The sequence below is a fragment of the Coenobita brevimanus genome, unplaced genomic scaffold (assembly GCF_032717465.1).
Source record: "Coenobita brevimanus isolate Jiangsu-jjx unplaced genomic scaffold, ASM3271746v2 jjx.HiC_scaffold_2614, whole genome shotgun sequence".
NCBI lineage: Eukaryota > Metazoa > Arthropoda > Malacostraca > Decapoda > Coenobitidae > Coenobita > Coenobita brevimanus.
In genome coordinates, this window is record NW_027643560.1 from 45,001 (window position 1) to 68,191 (window position 23,191).

General features: G+C 43.7%; 1 protein-coding gene and 1 pseudogene across 1 annotated transcript; one reads left to right on the top strand and one right to left on the bottom strand.

The window, feature by feature from the left end:
- Window positions 1–5,691: 5,691 nt before the first annotated feature.
- LOC145389925 (uncharacterized) lies at window positions 5,692–6,676 on the bottom strand (annotated as a pseudogene).
- Window positions 6,677–6,690: 14 nt separating this feature from the next.
- Window positions 6,691–18,164, top strand: LOC145389926 (uncharacterized). Its single transcript, XM_080265038.1, has 6 exons — window positions 6,691–6,719; window positions 8,077–8,190; window positions 14,802–15,007; window positions 15,219–15,461; window positions 15,682–16,961; window positions 17,007–18,164. Exons 1-6 carry the CDS (start codon window positions 6,691–6,693, stop codon window positions 18,162–18,164), a joined length of 3,030 nt encoding a protein of 1,009 aa, XP_080121164.1.
- The last annotated feature ends 5,027 nt before the right edge of the window (window positions 18,165–23,191 follow it).

Here is a 23,191-nt window from a genome sequence, read left to right on the forward strand (position 1 = left end):
TGAAAGTCTACGAGTGTAACAGTCCAAGTTTCGCCGGTTCTGTATACAAGTTTGTGTGTGTGTGTGTGTGTGTGTGTGTGTGTGTGTGTGTGTGTGTGTGTGTGTAATAAAGGATATTAACCAGCCTTATTCAAAAATATTTCCCTAAGAAAATCTTTGCTTGACCGATAGGAGGTCTCTGTGTGTTACCATGGCAATCTCCCACAACACCACAGTTACATAAATACACTTCCCCGCCAGCAAGTTCCATTAGAGAGTATTGTGTGTGTGTGTGTGTGTGTGTGTGTGTGTGTGTGTGTGTGTGTGTGTGAGTAGATACGGCTGTGTCTAAGGTGGATCTGCATTAATGTAACTGCAGTACTGTGTGCTACGGTGTAGCGTTATGTGTTCAGGTATAGCTGTATATATATGAAGGTATGGCTATGTTTATAGACACAGAACTTTGTTTGTCGAGTTATGGATATTTATGTGTAAATGAATCGACATATGTGATGATGACATTGTGTCGGAATGAGTGGAGTTGAGGATACGTGTGTTGAGGTGGAACTAAGTGTGTGGAGGCGAGGTTGGAGTTACGTAGGTGGAGGCAGGGCTACGTGTGGAGATTTGGATATGTAGAGGAATGGGTGCTTTTGTGGAGGGATGGCGTATGTCCTTAAGAGAAATACTCTGAGATGGTTTGGCTATGTGGACAGGATGGAGAATGAGAGACTGACTACAAGAGTTTGTGAGTGAGGTGGCGGGGATGAGGAGAGGGATGGAGTGGAGAGGATGCAGAATAAGAGACTGACTAGAAGGATGCATGTGAGTGGGGTGGAGGGGGAGACCAAAGGATGATATGAAGTGGAAAGGATGGACAATGAGAGACTAACTAGAAGAGTGCATGTGAGTGAGGTGGAGGGGGAGACCAAGAATGAGATGGAAGGATGGACAATGAGAGACTAACTAGAAGAGTGCATGTGAGTGAGGTGGAGGGGGAGACCAAGGATGATATGAAATGGAGAGGATGGACAATGAGAGACTAACTAGAAGAGTGCATATGAGTGAGATGGGAGGGGAGACCAAGGATGAGATGGAAGGATGGACTGGAGAGGATGGGGAATGAGAGACTGACAGGAAGAGTGCACTGACTTTAGTAAGTGGTTTGTGAGAACTGGTATGTATGTATATGAACTTGAATGTCCACACGTACTTGCTGCTTCTATCTGTCGGTCTATCTATCTGTCTATCTATCTATCCATCATGCTATCTATTATGATTTGTAATCATAATATGGAGTCCTGACATATACACGCTACGTCTCCAATCCTGGCTGAAAGAATTAGAGGGTGTCAGTGTGGGTAGCACACACGTCTACATGTATTGCTAGCCACTCTACCAGTATTGCTAGCCACTCTGCTACTCATTCAAGAAAAATGTATTGATGGGTTTAAGGGAGCACCAACATGTGCCTCTGATAGCAGCATATAAGGAAACGAATCAAGTAAATAAAAAAGGGCCCTGGTGATAGGGATGCATACAGACAGTTCAGAGGAGCAGTGACCATTAAAGTAGCAAAAGAAAAGAGATAAAGATGCAACAGTGCAGCGAAGAGACAGAGGTTGAAGGGAGTCAGTAAGAGGAGGAGAGTTAATGAGACGAAAAGCCTTTGACTCCACCCTATTGAGAAGAACTGTATGTGGGGAGCCTTCCCACACATGACAGTTGTACTCCACACAGGGGCAGATAAAACCCCTGTATAGAGTCAACAATTGTGCAGGGGTAAAGAAAGAATGGAGTCGGCTTTGCACACCTAATCTCTTGGAAGCTGATTATACCACAGATGTAGTATGATCTTTCCAAGTTAAATCCCAAGTGAATGAAACCCCAAGCATGTTCAAGGATGATGCTGGATATTATTAAATTTTAGTGGGTACTCTTGTGGAAGATTCTGTTGGGTTGATAGGTGTAAGAACTGAGTCTTAGATGCATTAAAAACAACAAGATTATTTTTACCGCAGTCAGAGATACGAGCCAGGTCAGACATTAGGAGAGCCATAGCCTCATCCCTTGTTTGTTGAAGTAAATGCTGGGATGGACGTTGCGGGAACCGAATGGAAAGGTGAAGGGTGGAATCATCAGCATACGAGTGAATAGGGTTAGATGTACAGCTTAGAAGATCATTGATGAATAAACGGAAGAGAGTTGGTGATAGGACAGAGCCCTGAGGAACACCACTGTTAATAGATCTAGGAGAAGAAAGATGGCTGTCTACAACAGCAGCTATAGAACGACCAGAAAGGAGGCTGTAGATGAAGGCACAGATGAAAGGATAGAAACCGTAAGAGGGCAGTTTGGAAATTAAGGATTAGTGCCAGACTCGATCGAAAGCCTTTGAGATGTCAAGTGCAATATTAAAGCTTTCGCCAATGTCCCGAAAGGAGGATGACCAAGAGCCTGAAAGGTAGGTGAGAAGATCGCCAGTTGAGCGTTCCTGACGGAACCCATACTGACGATCAGAAAGAAGGTTGTGATAGGAAAGATGCCTTAAAATTTTTCTGTTAAGAATAGACTCAAAAACTTTTGAGATACAGGATGTTATAGCAATTGGATGATAGTTTGAGGGTTGGGAATGGTCATCCTTCTTTGGGACAGGCTGAATGAGAGCAAACTTCCAGCAAGAAGGAAAGGTACAAGTTGAAAGACAATGGTGAAAGAGTTTACCTAGGCAGGGTGTAAGCACAGAAGCACAGTTCTTGAGGACAACAGGAGGGACTCCATCAGGCCCATATGCCTTGTTAGTACTGAGGCCAGTGATGGCAGAAAATACATCAGCTGAAGAAATTTTAATGTCAGCCATGAGGAGGTCAGAGGGTAGAAGTGATGGAGGAACAGCCATCAGAGTAGAAAAGAGGAGGGAAGGATGATGAGGTAAAGTTGTTAGAAAGGTTTTTGGCAAGGTGCCAGAAGGAGCAGGAGGAATTCGAGTTGGAAAGTTGAGAGCATTTAGTGCAGAGCGAAGAACAGACTTAGTACGATTCCGGGCAGAAACATAAAAAAGATGTGATTCAGGGGTGGGTTGGCGCTGGTACCTTTTATAGGTCCGCTCCTTGTTGCGGACAGCATTAGAACAAGCGTGATTAAACCAAGGCTTTGTTGCATTAGTCAAAGGGTATGAGAAAGGAATGTATGCTTCCATGCCTGAGAGAATAACCTCTGTAATGCGCAAGGCACCCTCAGATGGCTCACGGCCATGGAAGCAATAATTATTCTAAGGAAAATCAAAGAAGTACTGCCTAAGGGCCTCCCAATCTGCAGCTCCAAAGTGCCACAGTCGCTGTTTCTTTGGAGGGACCACAGGCTGTACCGGAGTGATAGGACAGGCTGAGGTAATAAGGTTGTGATCGGAGGAGCCCAATGGAGAGAAAAGATTAACAGTGTTAGCAGAAGGATTAGTTGTAAGGAAGAGGTCACGTATGTTGGAGCGCTCTCCAAGGAAGTCAGGGATACGGATAGGGTGCTGTACAAGCTGCTATAGGTCATTAAGGATAGAAAAGATGTAGGCTTGTTCACCTGGTGGCTCAGTGAAAGGAGAGGAGAGCCAAAGGTGGTGGTGAACATTGAAATTTCGTAGAATGGAGATTTCAGAGAAAGGAGAAATGGATAGAATGTGTTCCATAGTAAAAGTAAGATAGTCAAAGAATTTTGATAGTCAGTAGAATTAGGGGATAAGTAAACATCACAGATATATTTAGTCAGAGAATGAGAGGATAGCCGAAGCCAGAGAGTAGAGAATTCAGAAGAATCAAGTTCAGGAACACGAGAGCAAGATAAGTCGTTGCATACATGTCAAAGGGCCTCCCATTCCCTTCAGTGTATCAAGGTCTGTTTCCCCAATGATCTACTGCAACATTAGCAATCTCCATGTCTTGCAGGTCCTGCTACTTCAGTTCCTCTTGCAGCATGATTTCTGGTGTCCTTCCTCCTTTCCTGATGATTCTGTCATAGTTCCTGAAAGACCCTGGTTGTCTTGGGTGAATGAGGTCTGAGGATGTGGCTGTCACCTGTGCTGCAGATGCACTCCCAAGCTGTTTGGCACTTCTTCATGATAGCTCATAGTTAACAAAGCCCACACTGCACTCTTCATTCAGGTTGTGGACTGGTGCCTTCAACTTCTTTGGATCCATCTGAGTGACACAACTTTCTGCAGACTCGTCAGTCCTCAAAGCTGAAGATATTGCTCTTCTGCCTCTGAAAGCCAGTAGCCAGCTTGGGAATGTTCGTCTTCAGGAGCTTGATTACCTCAGGTTGGAATGAGGTTGCTGCTTCAAGCATGCCACTGCAGATGTCCTCATCATACTTTGTATGCTGGAACCTTTCCTCAGAAACAAACTTGAATGCTGGTTCCTCTGCCTGCAACAAAGTGACTGGCACTACATCCCTCGGTTCTGGCACAGCTGTTGATATGCTGGCATGATCTTGCTGTGTGTTGTTTTTCAGCAGATGTCATCAGAGACAGGTGTGGTTCAACCAGATGAAGTCCAAGGAGACCACCTGCACAGTACATCACCTTCAGGAAATCCAAGTCCAGAAAACACCTCACAATGCAGGCCAGCTGCTTGGTAACATACTCATACTTCTGCAGATAGGATGCCACAGTAGCCAGATGGTACAGACTGATAGTGCAGGTCAATGTCAAGTGATTGAATGCTCATCCTTGAGGGTGACAGACTTGTTTGATGGTGGGGCTGTGTGGAGGTCAGATTCATGCCACTTGTTCCATGATTTGTGATCAAAGTCATGATAAGTCTTGTCATGCAGTCCAGGGCTTGTTCAGTGACACTCATTGCTGCAGTTGTTGCATTGACAAGGAAGTTGAGTAGATCTTGTCTCTACCTAGTGTGTTCTATATTTCATCCCACTGCTTGGTAATGACCCTGTTGAACATCAGAGTTGGTGCTCATTACATAACGGATGATCATGAACATGTTCAGAGTCCAGACTCTCAGCCACAGTACATCCACTTTGATATTGTGAGCTGTCTGGGCTGTGATCACAAAGTCAATTTTCTTGAACAGAGTTTTGGCTGCAACACCACTTGCTGCCTCCAGAATTTCCAGGACTGCCACCCAGAGAGCAGCTAAGTTCTTTCTGGACTCTGAAGCAATGCTTAGTGTGGGCAGTGACCTGTATTTTCCGTTAATGGTGATACCCTGAACAGAAAATGACCCAGCACCCTTCTTCTTTGAGCCATCATCAGAATAGGTCACCACGACTTATCAGAGTTCATGACCTTGACTGTCTCATCTAGTGTGCACACCTCAGTGCTCTTGCCTGCTGCCCTGACACTCTTGGATTCTGGCTTGGTGTCCAGATCAGTGACCTCTGGTTCATTGTGTGCCTTCCAGTTTGTGTCAAACATGCGGTTTGCAACTGTGATGACGGCTGCTACGGCCTGTGCATCACACATGTGGTAGCAGCTCTTCAGTTTATCAACTCCTAATACTCTGGTCACACTTTCCTTATGCTCTCATGGATATACTGGTATTTTTGCGGCAGCACATCACTTAGCTGAGAGCTGTGGAGAACAAGTGGCGCCTTTTTGAGTCACTTTCACCCATACTGATACCTTCATCACTGGAAGGGAAAGTTCCACCTCCATCTGTATCCATACTCTGGTGATCTTCCTCTGAGTCTGACTGTTTACTAAAGTCAAACAAGGCAGTTGGCTTGCTCAACTCTTTCTACATCTTGTCTCATTCTGTCAAGGGCCTGCAAGTCCTTTTGTCTGCGTTCCATTGTTTTCATCCATTTACGATCAATGAAGTCTTCACAGTACATCTTTCTCTGGGTTCTCTGATCTTGTAGAAAGTCCCATTCCATGTCAGTCATTCTCACCCCATATTTCAGTTCCAGCTTCTGGCATATTATAGGGTCCTGGCAGAAGATATCAAAGACCTCTTGTGCATGATTGTTGAAAGTGTCTGCCCTCTTGACAAAACTGTGGTTTTGTCTCTGTTTCCATGTCTGAACTAGAGTCACAAAGTCTCCATAGAGCTTCAGAATGTGTTTATGTGTCTGGTGTGGATGGTGTAGAGGTTGCAAAAGAGCCAGTGTTCCTGAATAAGTTCTGCAAGCAGCTGAGCTGCTTCATCTTTGGAGCGATAAGCTTGACCAGCTGGCTTAGGTGGCAGCAAATACAGCATGTTCTGTATGACATCTCTTCCTGTCAGAAGAACCCCTTGTGAAAATTCTGCCTTCTCACATAGTCCACACTACAGAGTGTTATCCTAGAATGTGATCTTGTAATGCCAGTAGCCATATCTACATACTAGTACTACTGCTGCAGCTTTTTGTTCACTAGAAGGACTTGAAAAAGAAACTTAAGTATTATTAAAACAGTAAAATTGTTGTTTTTGGTGTGAATTTGAGGGTGACAACTTTCAAAGATAATGTACAGGGGGGTTATCATCATCTGAGAGGTCAAATGTTGGTATTTTCTGATTCAGCTATACTGTTTACATAATCTGAAAGAGGCACTTCCCAGTATTGGGGTGAGCCATGGTACAGCCAATGTTTTCTAAGGACTGGAAGCTAAACAAGTGCCAACCTAGCTGGTTACCTCCCAACAGTTGCTGGAAGCTATTAAGAAAAAATTTGAGATGTGTGATAAGTGGTGTAACAGTGTGCGAGTCATCCTGGACCTTGACTATGTATGGTCACTCAGTAGAGATTACCGAGTGACTACTTATGGCTGTGTGTTCTCTGCCTAAGAGTGATGACTGTGACTAGTTACCAAGTGTGTAGCCTCATTTCACTCATGATAGTATCTCCCAGGGTTGATAGTCACCATCCATCTACCAGAGTTGTTTTGTAACAGTGTCAGCTATATTCTTATCCCCAACTGTACACATAATAATGGAGAATATGATAATATCCTTTGATGTGAATCCACTTTTTGTCTGCATGTTCAGTATCTCTTCATGACAGTGTTAATATGATTCTAATAAATGTCATGCATCCTTTACTGTGTTTTTTTAATAATATTGGAGTATTTTTACTGGGGAGGTCGAGGAAAGAGGGAGGCAGGGGAAGAAGGAAAGTAAGAGAGGCTAAAAGAGAGATGAGGATTCAAAGGAGAAGGGTACAGGAGAGAAGGGAAGGTAAAGAGGGAGAGAGAAGGGAACGTAAAGAGAGAGAGAGAAGGAATAAAGAGGAGGGACAAAGATATGGAGGGCAAAGGAAAGACAAAGAGGGAACAGGAGACTAAGAGGGAAGAGGGAGCAGGTGAAAAAGGGAAAACGAACAAAAGGGGTAAGCAGGGGACGAGGTGAGGGAAAGAGAGAAGGGAGGAAATAATGGAGAGAAAAGGGAGGAGAAAGAGTCTAAAGTGAATGGAGTGAATAAGAACTAAAGGGAAAAGGGTTGTTGCTGCCAGGGACATCAATTCCTTTGGTCTGTCTGGGTTTTATATTCAACTGTCCCTGTGTGTTTCTCTAGCCATATTGATCAGTCTAATTGGCTGTCTGTCTGTCTATATATCTACCTATCTACAGTACAGCCAACTTTGTATCTACTTACCTGTCTATATATCTATCTGTTTGTATGTATCAGTGCATGTGTGTGTGTGTGTGTGTGTGTGTGTGTGTGTGTGTGTGTGTGTGTGTGTGTGTGTGAAAGTTTGTATATGTATGTATTGTACGTGTTTATATATATGTAGAGTGAGATGACAGACACAGGAAGACAGCGTCAGTCGAGAGGGGAAGAGAAGAGAGGGAGGCAGGAGGAAGAAGGGAGAGAGAGAAGTGAAAGGAGAGATGGTAGAGGAAAGAGGAGGGAGGAGGGGAAGAGAGAAGGAGGGAGGGAGAGAAAAGCAATTCACTAGCAATCCTAAGCAATTCACTAGCACTCAAAACATGTTTATACCTTTAAAAGAACAGTGACACCACTCGACATACAAAGCAAACTACACTTGCAGAAATGGCAGCTACTAAACCCTGTAATAACAAATTAAAAACAAAAAAGGCAACAATAATGAAGACAAACTCTGATGAAAGTAATGGAGACTTACTGTTTCTGTTTTTGTCTGTGGCACAGGGACACAGGTGCGGGAGTTAACGATGAAGAGTATGACCCCCCAGTGCAGGGACCAATGCCCTTCGAGCCTGACGACGCTCCCTGGAATAAAGAAGGGTCTGGCATCAGGAAGCTGTGAGTTGATATTTCTCTCTCTCTCTCTCTCTATCTCTCTTAGTACATATAAAGTATATATATATATATATATATATACAGTACAGTACATATATATCGTTTAGTTTCATTTTTAAAGGCTCCAGCATGCTTGCATGCGTCGGTCTTGGTCACCTAATGGCAGCTCTCCATGCTGCACGATTCATTGCAGCCTCCCTGTTCAGTCCCTTAACCCTGAGGTCATATAATGACCTCGTCCCATGTCTTTCTCAGTCTACCCTTCGTAACCCCACCCCCAATATTAACACTTCTCACCTTCCTAACCCAATTATCATCCCCCATCCTCTCCACATGTCCAAACCAGCTCAATCTACCTCTCCTCATCACAACACCAATACACTCCAGTCCCATCCTACCTCTCAACTCTTCCATCGTGAACCCAGCCCCCCCAGACCTTGGACGCAGGGACGCACTACACATCCACCTGATCATTGTCATTTCTGTAGGTCTGAGCTGGCGAATATCCTCCTCCGTCACTGCCCAGGTCTCACTACCATACAGCAGTACACTCCTAACATCTATCTATCGATCTATCTATTGCCAGACACCTCAATCACGTTTGGGGTGGCCGCAAACAAATCGCCTCCAAGTTGCCCTGTCCCCCGCCATTTCACTGCCCTGCTTCCAACTCACACACCCCTCTCTCATATACCTCTCCACCCCATCCCTCCATCTCATCCTCGGCCTCCCCCTCCCTCTTCCCCCCTCCACCTCACTCACATACACTCTCTTCGTCAGTCTTTCACCCTCCATCCTCTCCACATGGCCAAACCACCTCAGTGTGTTCCTCATAATGCCTCCTATCACATCCACATCCACACCACAACGCTCCTTTATATCCTCATTCGTCAGCCTGTCTCTCCATGTGACTCCACAGGCTCCTCTTAAATAACTCATTTCCACTGCTCTCACTCTTGACTTGTGTCCTTCCAACAACGTCCAAGCTTCACTTCCATACATTAGAGTTGGTATCACAATACTGTACTGTCATGTAGTAACTTTTTCACTTCCATGCTCACTTCCCTGTTTCTTATCACTGCTTTCAAAGAACCAGCAACCTTTCTTCCCTGCTGTACCCTTTCAAGCACTTTACCCTACAAACCTCCATCCTTACTCATCACACTACCCAAGTACTTAAACGTACTCTCATTTTCCAATTCCTCACCATCCAACCTCGCTGTACATTCACTGACTTCACCTCTCTCAAAGACCATCACTTTACTTTTCCCTACATTCACCTTTAGATTCCATTTTACACGCTCTCCCAAACTCATCCACCAAGCCTTGCAGCTCCCCTTCGTCTTCATTCAACAACACAGTATCATCTGCAAAACAACAGTACAGGGAGTTTCCAAACACTAACCTCTCTCACCAGGGCCACTCCAACATCCACTACCCTACCTTGTACCTCTTTTATTACCCCATCCATGTACAGATTGAACAACCATGGAGACATGACACATCCCTGTTTCAACCCAACTTTCAAAGAGAAAAATTCACTTAGTTCACCATCCACACGCACTGCAGCCTTCGCACCATCGTACATACTCTTCACAGCATTCAACAGCTTCCCATCTACTCCATATATTCTTAACACTTTCCACAATCATTGTCTATCCACCCTGTCATATGCTTTCTCCAAATCCATGAAAGCTGCATACAACTTCTTTCCCTTCTCTAGAAACTTTTCCACTAAAGATCTAAGAATGAATATCTGATCTACACAACCTCTTCCCTTCCTAAAGCCTCCCTGTTCTTCTCCAACTAATTTCTCTGTTCTTTCTCTAACTCTGTCAATAAGTATCCTACCATACACTTTTCCTATTATACTAAGAAGACAAATGCCCCTATGATTACCACACACTTCTTTTTCTCCTTTTCCTTTGTACAAGGGAATAATTATACCTGACTTCTAATCCTCCGGGACTCTACCTTACTCCCGGGCCAATCTGCACATCTTCCAAATCCATTCTACTACTATCTCTCCCCCATGCTTCAGCATTTCACCACACACTCCATCAATTCCCGGGGCTTTTCCCGATTTAACTTTCTTCATTGCTTCCACAACTTCTATCCTACTGATTTCTTCCTGTCTTCTTACGTCCCTCCTTCTCCCAGCCATTCCCCAGCCACTTATACTCGCATTACTTCCATCCTCTATGTTCAACAATTCCTTAAAGTGTTCTCTTCATCTGCTCACTTTTTCTCCCTTCTCCACTAGTAATCTACCATTTTTATCTTTCACTTCTCTGCTAACTTCACTTCCACCCTGTCTTATTCTTTTCACCTCTTTCCAGAACATTTTTTTACAGTCCCTCCGCTTTACACTCAAATTCCTTCCAAATTCCTCATCCACTCTCTTCTTACTCTCTCTTACTAATCTTTTCACCTCTCTCTTTCTTTCTACATATAACTCTCTCTTCCGCCTCTCAACTTCTTCCACGTCCCTATTTCTTATCCATTCACTGTATGCTTTCTTCTTTTGTGACACAGCCTGTCTCACCTCTTCAGTCCACCACGCTGTTCCTTGCACCCCCCTCCATCTTCTCTTCCTTCCACACACCACATCACATGCTGCACATATTTCTTCTGTAAATATCCTACACACACCTTCCACATCTCCCATCTGCTCCAATTCATATTTGCCCAATCGTTCCTCCACTTCTCTCTTATACTCTGCCTTTTCCTCAACCTCTTGTAACGTTTCCACTCTCCTTGCAACTACTCCTTCCTCTCGTCTTTCCCTTCTTCTATTCCTCCATCTTACTTGAATCCTAATTCTGGCTACCACCAAGTAGTGGTCAGAAAGTCCACTCCCCCAACCTCTATAAGCTCTTGCATCCATTACACATCTTCGCATCCTTTCATCCACACACACATAATCAATCATTGCCTTCCTTTCATTCAGTTCACCACCCACCCTTCTCATCACTCGCCATGTATACCTGTGGATCATTTTATGCCTGGAGAGGGTATTGGCTATCACCAGCCCCCTCCCAGCACAAATGTCCACTAATGCACTCCCATTCTCATCTATCTCAGCAGGCACATCCCACTCACCAACTATTCCATCCACCTTCACATTCCCAACTTTACCATTCATATCACCAATCAAAAACACTCTCTCATTCCTTCCAAACTTTTCCATGCACACTTCTACATTTGTCCAGAACACTTCTCTCACTCTTCTAGCATGATCTTGCATTGGCGCATACACACACAAAATCGCCCACATTTGTATTCCAACTTTCAACTTTATCCACACAATCCTTGACCCAACTGATCCATACTGTCTTATGCTCTTCTTCCATCTTTTACTCACAACTATACATACTCCTTCCTTTGCCCTCTCATTCTCACCTACTCCTGCACATATACCCCATCCATACTCCCATTCTCTCACACTTTCTCCTTTCCATTTTGTTTCAGTTATTCCACATACATCCACTTTCACACCCTCAAGGACCTGGACAATCTCTCTCTCTTTCACCTCATCATTCGCTCCTCTTATATTCCATGTACCCATTCCCAAGTCCTTTGTCCGGTCCTGGGTCGTCATCGTTTGGTCAGTCCTTGTCCGAGGCTTTTTTAAGTTAGCTGTTTTCCAGGGGGGGCACTAACCCTCCACCAACCCTTTTAGTCGCCTTTTACGACAAGCAGGGATACTGGGGAAGTATTCTTGAAAAAAAAAACCTACCCCCAGGGGCGGTATATATATATATATATATATCGTATATATACATACAGTATATATATATATATATATATATATATATAGATAGATAACAAAAGAAATGGATGATGATGTTGATGGTCTTACACACACACACACACACACACACACACACACACACACACACACACACACACACACACACACACACTGGATCTGCTGGCTCCAAACATTCCCTTCCTCATAATTAAGGTTCTCTGACTGAAGGGTTGAGCTGAATGAAATAATATAGAGGAAGCAAACTTAACATACGTAATAATAATAATAATAATAATAATAATAATAATAATAATAATAATAATGATGATGATGATAACAATACTAATCTATCTATCTATCTATTGCCAGACGCCTTAATCCCGTACGGGGTGGCCACAAACAAATCGCCTCCAAGTCAGCCTGTCCCCCGCCATTTCACTGCCCTGCTCCCGACTCACACCCCCCTCTCTCATATACCTCTCCACTCCATCCCTCCATCTCATCCTCGGCCTCCCCTTCCCTCTCCCCCCCCTCCACCTCACTCACATACACTCTCCTCGTCAGTCTCTCACTCTCCATCCTCTACACACGGCCTCCTCAATTTTTTTTTGGTATTGTGCATATATTTGATTTATCTTGTTCTTCTATTATTGCCATTTACTTAGTTTCTTTATGGGACAGGTGAAAGGAGTGTGGTGACCTGAGGTAGACGCAACGAGAACCACGAGGCAAATCGAGGAAGAGGAAGGACGAGATCGTGAGCTGCGAGGTCAATCGAGGAAGAGGAAGGATGATGTCATTATTTGTTATTGAAAAAATTAATTATTTACAAGACACATACCAAACATTAGCATTGAACACTTACTTTGTAATAGTCAAGAACAATCTGAACAATGATGTGAATCGTGTACAGTTGATATACTAGAAAATCTGGGTGCTGATAAACTTTCTTGTCTCTTGATTGGTTATTAATCGGCATTTGCTGACTTAACTAGCATAATCATTTAACGTTCTTACACTTAAACCATAATAGGTCTGACATCATTATTTATACCCTCTCCTCCAACATTAACAAGAGAGTTCAAATACTTCGGTACAGTGATAGAAAAGAGAGGAAAATGTGCAAAAGAAGTTGAAAGTAGAGTGACACAAGGAAGAAAAGTAGCTGGTCCAATGAAGGCCTTGATAAGAAACAGAGGCCTGAATGTTGCAGCTGCACGAGGCTTACATGAAGGAGTGTTAGTGCCAACTCTAACATACGGATGTGAGACTATGGTGTGGCATGAAAATGAAAAGTCAAGAGTAAGAGCAGTGGAGATGGGACTGTTGAGGAATGTATGTGGAGTACAGAGGGTGGACAGGATATGAAATAGTGTGATTCGTGAAAGGTGTGGAGTGAGGAAGTCAGTGGACACCAGAATTGAAGAGTGTCCTGAGATGGTACAGTCAGTGGAAAGAATGGATAACAATACAGTGGTGAAAAAGGTATACCTGAGCGAATTTGAAGGAGGGAGGAGGCGAGGTAGGCCAAGGAGAAGGTGGAGAGATATGGTGGATGAGTGTGTGAGGAAGAGAGGTTTGGAAGTCGGTGAGGCTAGTGAACTGACAAGAGATCGAGCTGGCTGGATGAATGTTGTGAGGAAAAATGCATGATCAGGGATTTTGGCACCCCTTGTGAGCATGGCAGCGTCCGGATTGACTCAATCGGATACATTTGTGTGAAGCTGCAGAATGTGGTGAATGTTTTTTTCGGCGTATCCGGTAGAGCCAGGATTCCGGGGGCTTGAATGATGAGTGAATGGAAGTGTGGCCTATTTGGATTGGGCAAGTTGGTGCTGTCTGGACATTGCTACTCCTCACCCTGCCCTTGGGTGGGAAAGGAAGTCCGGATGATGATGATGAATGACAAATATTATAGTAGTTGTACCAACAACACATCATCTGTTATCCAGTTACTAAACGAGAATGTGTGGAATAATGACGTCACAACCAGTGTGGAATTCACGGCAACTCTGCTATATAATTAGGGACCACCCTCACTTTCCAGGGCAAGAGGAAAAAAGGTCAAGAAACACAAGCAGCTGGTGCCATTACTTCAAGGTGTGGGGGTCCGAGGGTAGGCTATCGTGCTCCAGTAGATGCCAAGGTAATTGCCAGCATCCTTCCCCTGATGGCATTACGTAAGAGAAGCTCCAGTCACACGGTAGACTTCACGAGCGAAGCCCCGTATCACCCTTCACTTGAGCTTCCTGAGGGTTTTCCACACACTGGCCTTTCACTCCATCAAAGCCTAATGTGAAGCCTCATATAGTACTTCAGTGAGTTTCCCTAACAATTTTCCCACTCAGAGTACCCCACTGCGGCAAGCCCCACATGATGCTTCACTGTAGATCCATATGATTCTATGCAAGTTGCTTCACTAAAAGTCTGGGTCCTGCTAAGCCTCACATGATTCTGAATCTAGTGCTTCTGCACTTTATTCCTGATGCTGCCAAACTATTTCACCCAGTCTAGGAAATGCATCGTGCTAAAAGGGATTTATTAAGGCTATATGTGTAACCCATCCAGTTGATAAGAGACAGCAAATAAACGAAAATGTCCTAGACCTCAGTTAGGTTTAGCCTGTACAGTATACCATTACCGTCATCCACTCCCATTTACATCTCTCCAATCAGTTAACAGGGGCACCATAGTTGGCTCCACTTCACCTCATAAAATGGTTCACCTCACAAAAATGGTTACCACTCACAGGTGTAAGTGTGTTCCTGGGTTACAGAAGTGAAATCAAAAGTACATTCAAGTCCCTTCCTTCCTCTCAACTCTTCCATTGTAAACCTAGCTGTTACATATTTTGAATTAGCCGCGCTTGGTGCGCTACCCACAATGCTCAGCTGTTTTGTGTTGAGGGTCAGATTCGAAAGCTAGAGAATAAACACCGCTGTCTCACTCCACCCATCTCGTTTGACTACCCTGCCTCGCCAGTATATCTTCACAGCAAACGACATAATACACAAGAACATGAAACATCGTGGCAGCTGATGGAAGTGGAGCTGAGAAGAGAATGCGGTCTGCAGTATAAGCCATTTGAGTGATATGACCTGCTGCTACTCCTGGCGAAATTTTGAAGTGGATGTTAGCCTGCTGGGGAACCTGCACATTCTTCCTGCTTGTGAGTGAACTGGTCCCCTACAATCTACTGATGTTCCTGCCTACAGCCTGTGAGTAGACGGATCTCCTTTGACCTGCAACCTATTGATAAGTTCCTGTAACCTACCAGCCTCACCCACCAAGATGAGTACAGACACTGACAGTGAGCGCCGTTATGCTGGTGTCAGAGCCCCTCAGCCCTTCTGTTTGGGGACAAATCTTGCAGAAAACTGGAAGCTTTTCAAACAGAGATGGAACATGTATGCTCTTCTCTCAAGACTACACACTGAAGAACCCAACAGCCAGGTAGCTACGTTCCTACAGTATTTAGCAGATGATGCCCTCAAAGTATACAATGGTTTGCAGTTTGAAGGTAATGAAGCTGATAGGACAGTGCAAGATATAATCAACAAATCTGATGAGTTTGCCATTGGTGAAATTAATGTTACTTATGAGAGATTCATATTTAATACAAGGAACCAGCAAGAAGGGGAACCCTTTGATAAATTTTACTCAGATTTGCAAACTCTTGTAAAGACTTGTGATTACTGTGACACATGTAAAGCTTCCCTGATGAAAGACAATTGTGTTAGGCATTCATGACTCCAGTGTTCGTACTGAGCTACTTAAAACAAGAAATTTGACTTTAGAGAAGTGTATTGATACCTGCAAAGCTGCAGAGAGTGCCATCTCACAGACCCAAGTGTTGAATCCTGTCCCTGAAACTGTGAACAAGGTCAGATCTAGGACAGACAGTTGTGCCCAAGCACATAGTTCCAACAGTGTAGCTAGGAAATGTAAGTTTTGTGGTCTTTCACATGTGTTTGCAAGAAATAAATGTCCAGCTGTAAGGAAAGTATGCCTGAAGTGTGGGGAAAGAGACCATTTTGCAAGTATGTGTCGTGTTAAAGCCTCTGTCAATGCCACTGTAAAATCCTCGAACTTCAAAAAGAAAGCTGTACATCAGGTTGCTGAGAGTGAACCAGATGCTCAGCCCCATGGGGCGTCCAGTTCGGATGAAGAGTGGGTTAACACATTACATTACATGACAGTAAACTCTGTAAAATCTCCCAAGAAAGATGTTAAGTGTTGCATGTTAATTGATGATAATGAGGTAATTTTTCAGATTGACACTGGCTCATCAGTTAATGCCCTACCACCACAATATGCAAAAAATGTACAGAAGACTAAGAGAATCCTTACTACCTGGAATAACTCTGTTCAGACTCCTGTGGGTGTGTGCAGGAGAAGCATTAAAAATCCCAAAAATGGTAAGAAATATTCTGTGGAGTTTGTGGTGTTTGAAGGAAATTTAGTGCCTCTCTTAGGTCTTGGGGCTAGCAAACAGATGGATCTGATAACTGTTAATGAAGATGTATTTGAACGTGTGGATAATGTGAAAGTGAGTGAGTCTGACTGTAATAGTGACATGTTGAGTAATACCGGCACTGATGGTTTAGGTACTCTGCCAGGTCTACAGTCATTGTCAGTAGACCCCCAGGTGAAGCCAACAATCATGCCTGATAGAAGGGTCCCTGTTGCACTTAGACCAAAGCTGAAAACTGAACTTGATAGACTAGAGAACTTAGGTGTCACTGTGCCAGTTAGTGAGCCGACTGAATGGGTGAGCCAGATTGTGGTTGCACCAAAGAAGAATGGTGACATCAGAATTTGTATAGACCCTTGTGAACTCAACAAAGCACTGCTCCGAGAGCGTTATACTCTTCCTGTACTTGAGGATACATTGCATGAGTTGAGCCAGTCAAAAGTCTTCTCTAAAGCAGATCTTGCTTCTGGTTACTGGCACATCAAACTTGATGAAAAATCTAGCTACCTAACCACTTTTCAAACGTGTTTTGGGAGATACCGCTGGGTTAGACTACCCTTTGGTTTATCAGTGTCATCCGAAATCTTTTAGAAAAGACTACCTGAAACTTTACAAGGTGTACCTGGTGTAATTTGCAAAGCTGATGATGTGATAATTCATGGGAAATCTCTGGAAGAGCATGACGCCAACTTGAAGCAGTTCTTTGAGAGGTGTCAGAGAATGAATATAAAACTGAATGAAGACAAGCTCACTCTGAGAACTGACAATGTAAAATTTATGGGTCACTGTATTACAAAAGATGGCCTGGTAACTGATCCTGACAAAATCCGAGCCATATGTGAGTATCCAGCACCTACTAATGTTGTGGAGCTAAGGCGTTTTCTAGGTATGGTCAATTATCTTGCTAGGTTTCTGCCCAACTCAGCATCTGTTTTGTACCCCTTGCATAATCTTGTAAAGAAGGATGTTTCTTGGGTTTGGTCAGCAAGCCAACAAGAAGCATTCAACCGAATTAAGTGTATGATCACCAATAGCCCTGTGCTCACATTTTACAACCCCTGTGATGAGCTTACCCTAGAAAACGATGCTAGTGAATATGGTCTGGGTTCAGCATTAATGCAAAATGGGAAGCCTGTAGCCTTTGCCAGTCACTCCTTATCTAACTCTGAAAGAAATTATGCTCAAATTGAAAAAGAAATGTTAGCCGTTGTATACGGATTAGAGAAATTTCATCACTACACATATGGAAGATCGGTCAGGGTCCTCACAGATCACAAACCTCTTGTGTTCATAGCAAACAAGCCACTATCTCGTGCCCCACGACGACTCCAGGCGATGCTCCTTCGCGCTCAAAACTACCAGTATCAACTATTTTACCGTCCTGGCAAAGAAATCCCCATTGCTGATGCTCTTTCACGTGCTCCCCTGCCTGACACAGGAGATGAGTCTTTCTCAGTTAACAGTCTAGCCTACTCCCAGTTCAGGGAATCTTGCCTTCAAGAAATACGGCATGCCACAGAAAAGGACCCAACGTTAAGACTGCTCAAGGATGTCATCGTTCAAGGGTGGCCTGATGAGAAAGGTCACCTTCCAGACTGCCTAGCCCCATATTACAGTTATCGAGAGGAGATGTCTGTACAAGATGGTGTTATTCTTAGAGGAGAGAGGGTGGTAATCCCTAGCTCTATGCGATATGAGATGATGGAGAAGGTGCACGCTGGCCACTCGGGTATAAACTCCTGCCTATGACGTGCAAGGGAGTTAATCTACTGGCCTAGGATGTCTTCGGAAATCCGTCAGTTTGTGGAGTCCTGTGACGTCTGTTCCTCCTATTCACTTAAGCAATCCCCTGAGCCCCTGTATCAACATGAACTTCCAGAACGTCCCTGGGAAAAAGTGGCAACTGACTTGTTCACCATCCAAAACCGAAACTATCTGGTAACTGTTGATTACTTTAGTCAGTTCACTGAAGTTGACTACCTTCCAGAGATAACTTCAGAAGCCATCGTCACAAAACTTAAGCACCACTTTGCTCGACATGGCATACCTGACGTTGTGATCAGTGATAATGGTCCACAGTTTTCCTCTCATCAGTTTCAGTCATTTGCAAAGAAGTGGAAATTTTGCCATGAAACTTCTAGTCCTGGAAACCCCAAGTCCAATGGTGCAGCTGAAGCCGCTGTCAAATCTGTCAAGCTCATGATGAAGAAGTGCCATCAGGCCAAAGAAGACCCCTACCTTGGATTGCTGAACATGCGCAATACCCCTCAAGAAGGTATGGCAACCAGTCCTGCTCAGCGGCTTATGGGGCGTCGCACCAAGACATTGATCCCTGCTATTAATGCTCGCTTGCAGCCAAATATCATTGCTGGAGAACGAGAATGCATGGAGAAGAAAAGAGCCAGCACTGCAGAACACTACATGCATAGAAGAAGCCTCAAACCCTTGTCCGTTGGAGATACTGTGCGAGTACAACCAATAGATGATCCAAAGAAGGAGTGGAAGGAAGCCACTGTAGAGAAGCAACTTAGTCCCCGAGCTTATGAAGTAACAACGAAGGATGGAGGTACATACAGGAGAAACCGTCAACAACTGCGATCATCTAAACCAGCCAGAACACACAAGAGTCGGCCCAATGATGATAAGACAACACTGGCAGGTGACGCATCATTAGAACTTGAGACTGTGAGCTGTGGGGACTGTGTCGGATCTCCTTTAGTAAGTGACTATGTAACCCGGTCAGGTAGGACAGTTAAAGCACCAAGGAGACTGGACTTGTAGGAATAATGTACCATACAGTGTACTATTTTGCACTGTGATTAATCTTGCCCTTCAAGGAAATAATAATTATTCTTTTTTTTTTTAAATATGTGTGGTCTGTAAGGAATTATTGGGTTCTATACAGCACTTTATTTCCAAAGAATGTAAATGGAGTGCAACACCCGACACTTGATATATGTCCAACTGTCTATTGAATACCTAATCTTATCATGATTGATTATGCTTTATTTATTAAAGGGGTAAGGTGCTTCGTGCTTTGCATGTCAGGATTGATTATGTGTCTTTTACGAAAGGAGGAAGATGTTACGTATTTTGAATTAGCCGCACTTGGCGCGCTACCCACAATGCTCAGCTGTTTTGTGTTGAGGGTCAGATTCGAAAGCTAGAGAATAAACACCGCTGTCTCACTCCACCCATCTCTTGTTTGACTACCCTGCCTCGCCAGTATATCTTCACAGCAAACGACATAATACACAAGAACACGAAACACTAGCCCTCCCAGGCGTAGCATTCAAGAACACACAACACATCCATCTAATCACTGTCCTCTGTATGTCTGAGCCAATGAATATCCTCTTCCTTTACTGCCCATGTCTCACTACCATCCAGCATTACACTCCTAACACATGTCCAAGATGAATATAATTTCCTGACCAACACATATACAACATAAGGTCCAATACTTAGACTTCCTTTACTTAGCCTAAGGTGCCTTCATGTGGTGGCACTGATGTGTGTGAGTGGTGGAGCTGCCCAGGTATTTAAACATCCCTCAACACCTTCCCTATCTCTGCTTGGAGGAGGATGGAAAAAAAATATGTTCATCCTTGGTTTGTATAAATCCACCAACTGTGTAAATTAAAATAAAAAAAGAACTGACGCTAAAGAGGGATGCCTTCACCTGGTGACACTAATATACAACCTCCCTCAACCCACAATTTCAAATAAGGAGGATGGTGGAGAGGATGGAGAGTGAGAGGCTAATGAAGATAATGTATGTGAGTGAGGTGGAGGGGAGGAGAGGGAGGGGGAGGCCAAGGATGAGATGGAGGAATGGAGTGGAGAGGTATATGAGAGAGAGGGGTGTGAGCTGGGACCAGGGCAGCAAAATGGCGGGGGACAGGGCAACATGGAGGCGATTTGTTTGTGGACAACCCTTACGGGATTAAGGCGTCTGGTAATAGATAGACAGAGAGATAGGATGGTGGACTGCAGGAGAAGAGCAACATCAGCCTGCAGTCCACTATATTTCAGAATCTACCTTTTGATTCACTTTCATCGCTTCACCCACAGATAAACAAACCGAGATACATGAAAGCAACAAAACCACACGTGCCCTATGGTAACATGCCACACATACCTTCACTATAAGCGCGCGCACATGCACACACACACACACACACACAAAGATTCATATCCTAATGGGCCTAACGCAATAACAAGAACAAAGAGGCATCACATTCACACACTTACCCCATTGTACAGGGCAGGTGTTGGGGTTAACGTCCATTACAGTTTCAAGTTAGCTGGGGATTCCTCCTCCTCTTCTTTCTGCCTCTCTCTAGGCAGCTTCCACGGCTGACAATCAACTCATGCACCTGAAAAATATATTACACAATTAGTCCTTTCCTTCTGAACCTTAAGTTTACCTGGTAAGAAATGTATCTGGTGGCATCAAGAACAATATCATTTGGGGACAACAACAGGGTGACATGGAGGCAATTTGTTTGTGGCCACCCCTGGAGGCGTCTGGCAATAGATTGATACTTTTTTTTTTTAATGCACAGAAGGAACACAAGGCTACAAGCCCACAAGATTGTTCCCTCCAAGAAAAAATAAAAACACGATAACAGAAGCCATATTCAAGACCCAATCATTTCAAGATGCCTGGACACACTGTATTTAAAACACTAAAGATCACAGACAGTAGGAAATACAAAGACAGTTCCTTCCAGAGTTGACCTGCTGCATACATGAAGTACTGAATGTAATGGTTAACTCTTGCATTTGAGAGTTTACATATTACTATCTATCTATCTATCTATCTATCTATTGCCAGACACCATAATCCCGTACGGGGTGGCCATTTGACTCTGAGTTATTTGTTTTACAGGGAGGGGCACTAACCCTCCACCAACCCACTTGACACGTAGGGAGCACGTATGGTTTGGTTATATGGTTACCACCCAGTGTTGTAAATGGTTTCTTGGCTTACAGGAAACCATTTGGCTTGTCACTCAATGTAAAGCCACCTATAACGGAAAGAAAAGCAATAAGAAGTGACAGGAAAGATGGGAGAAATAGGAAGAGAGGAGGGCAAGCACAGAAAAAGAATGATACAGGCTGAGGAAGAAGTAGGCAGCATTACATCAAGACAGGTTATCATTCTCATTATTTATAACCAAATCAAAGCATTATAGTGTTTTAACAAGTTCTTGATATTATGTCAAAGTTACCATCACATGATGTTTATATATTTATTTTAAATTTAAGTTTTGCTGATTCTATGAATATTATCAATGTCAATATTTTTCATTTCCTTGTACGGTCCAAAATGAGCATATGGTCAATTAATTTCATCAATCAAATGTCAACTGTAACGAACTCTCTGAGGAAACTGAAGAACCTTCTCAGAATTACAACACATCAGGTTTGGTAAGTAGGGCAGACACAGCCAACCATCCTGCCTACAATTTCAGTCTTACTCTGCCTGGCATTGCACTTCCACCACCGCTCTGCTACTTACCTAGACCCATTTGACTGTAATTTGGCCTACAATTTCTGTCTCTCCATCCTGAATACTGAGCTGTAACAACAAATTTACACTAGAATAAGATGCTAGTCCTGACTAAGTGTCATGAAATGGATGCAGAATGCTCAGGAGAGAGAGAAGCAGTCAGGGAGAAAGACTGAAAGTTGAGAAGCTGAGGATCAAAGAAATGGCAGATGAATACAGGACCAAAGTAGAGGACGAGTTAGAATTACTGAATTGGAATGAATTGGATCTGGACAGACTGTGGAAAGCATATAGGGATTGCTTAGTTAGGAATGCTAAAGCAGTATGTGGTGTGGCAAGAGTAACAACAAAGAAGAAAGGTATGGCATGGTGGGATGAGGAGGTAAAGAGAGCGGTGGAGGAAAAGAGGAAGAAGTGGCTAAAGTGGTTACAGGATAGGGGTTCAGTTGAAATAAGAACTGAATGTGTTGTGAGCAAGAAGCATGTAAAGAGACTAGTGATGAGGAAAAAGGAGGAGGTAAATGAGGATCTAGGAAGAAAAATTAATGCAAACTACTCTGAAAATAGAAAGTTATTCTGGAAAGAGGTGCGGAAATGTAGAAGTGAAAGCAGTAAGAAATGGGATGGTATGAAGGATGCAGGTGGTAGATTATTAACCCATGGAGATGAAGTAAGGACCAGATGGAAAGAATATTTTGAAAGCCTGATGAATAGGGATAGAGACAGCAGAGCAGCTGTAAACATGATTGGTTTTGGGGGTGTGCAGAGAAGGTATGCAGTGCCAGGAGACGTGACACTCACACAGGTGAAGCGTGCTGTGAAGCAGCTGAAAAATAGGAAAGCAGCTGGGGTTGATGAGGTGTCTGCAGAGATGCTTAAATGTAGTGGAGAGAATGGAATGAAGTGCTTGTTGGAGATATGTAAGAAGACATGGATGAGTGAAACTGTTTCTGCTGAGTGGAAAAAGGCTGTGATTGTACCCCTGTACAAAAATAAAGGTGAATGAAGTGAGTGTAAGAATTATCGTGGCATAAGCTTACTGAGTGTGGTAGGGAAGGTATATGGAAGAATTATTATAGTGAGAGTAAGAGAGATATCAAAAGTCCTAGAGAGTGATGAACAGGGTGGCTTTAGGAGTGGCAGAGGATGTGTGGATCAAGTATTTGCAGTGAGACAGATAGTAGAGAAGGCTTGTGAGAAGGACCATAAGGAATTTATGGCATTCATGGATCTGGAAAAAGCATATGACAAAGTGGAC

What these genes read in the sequence shown, in the direction of transcription:
- LOC145389926 (XM_080265038.1), top strand. Translation starts at nt 6,691, where the DNA reads ATGTATGGTCACTCAGTAGAGATTACCGA. An exon ending in CACTCAGTAGAGATTACCGA is followed by an intron (nt 6,720 to 8,076) that starts GTGACTACTTAT and finishes TCTGTGGCACAG; the next exon opens with GGACACAGGTGCGGGAGTTA. An exon ending in CAATGGTTTGCAGTTTGAAG is followed by an intron (nt 15,462 to 15,681) that starts GTAATGAAGCTG and finishes CAATTGTGTTAG; the next exon opens with GCATTCATGACTCCAGTGTT.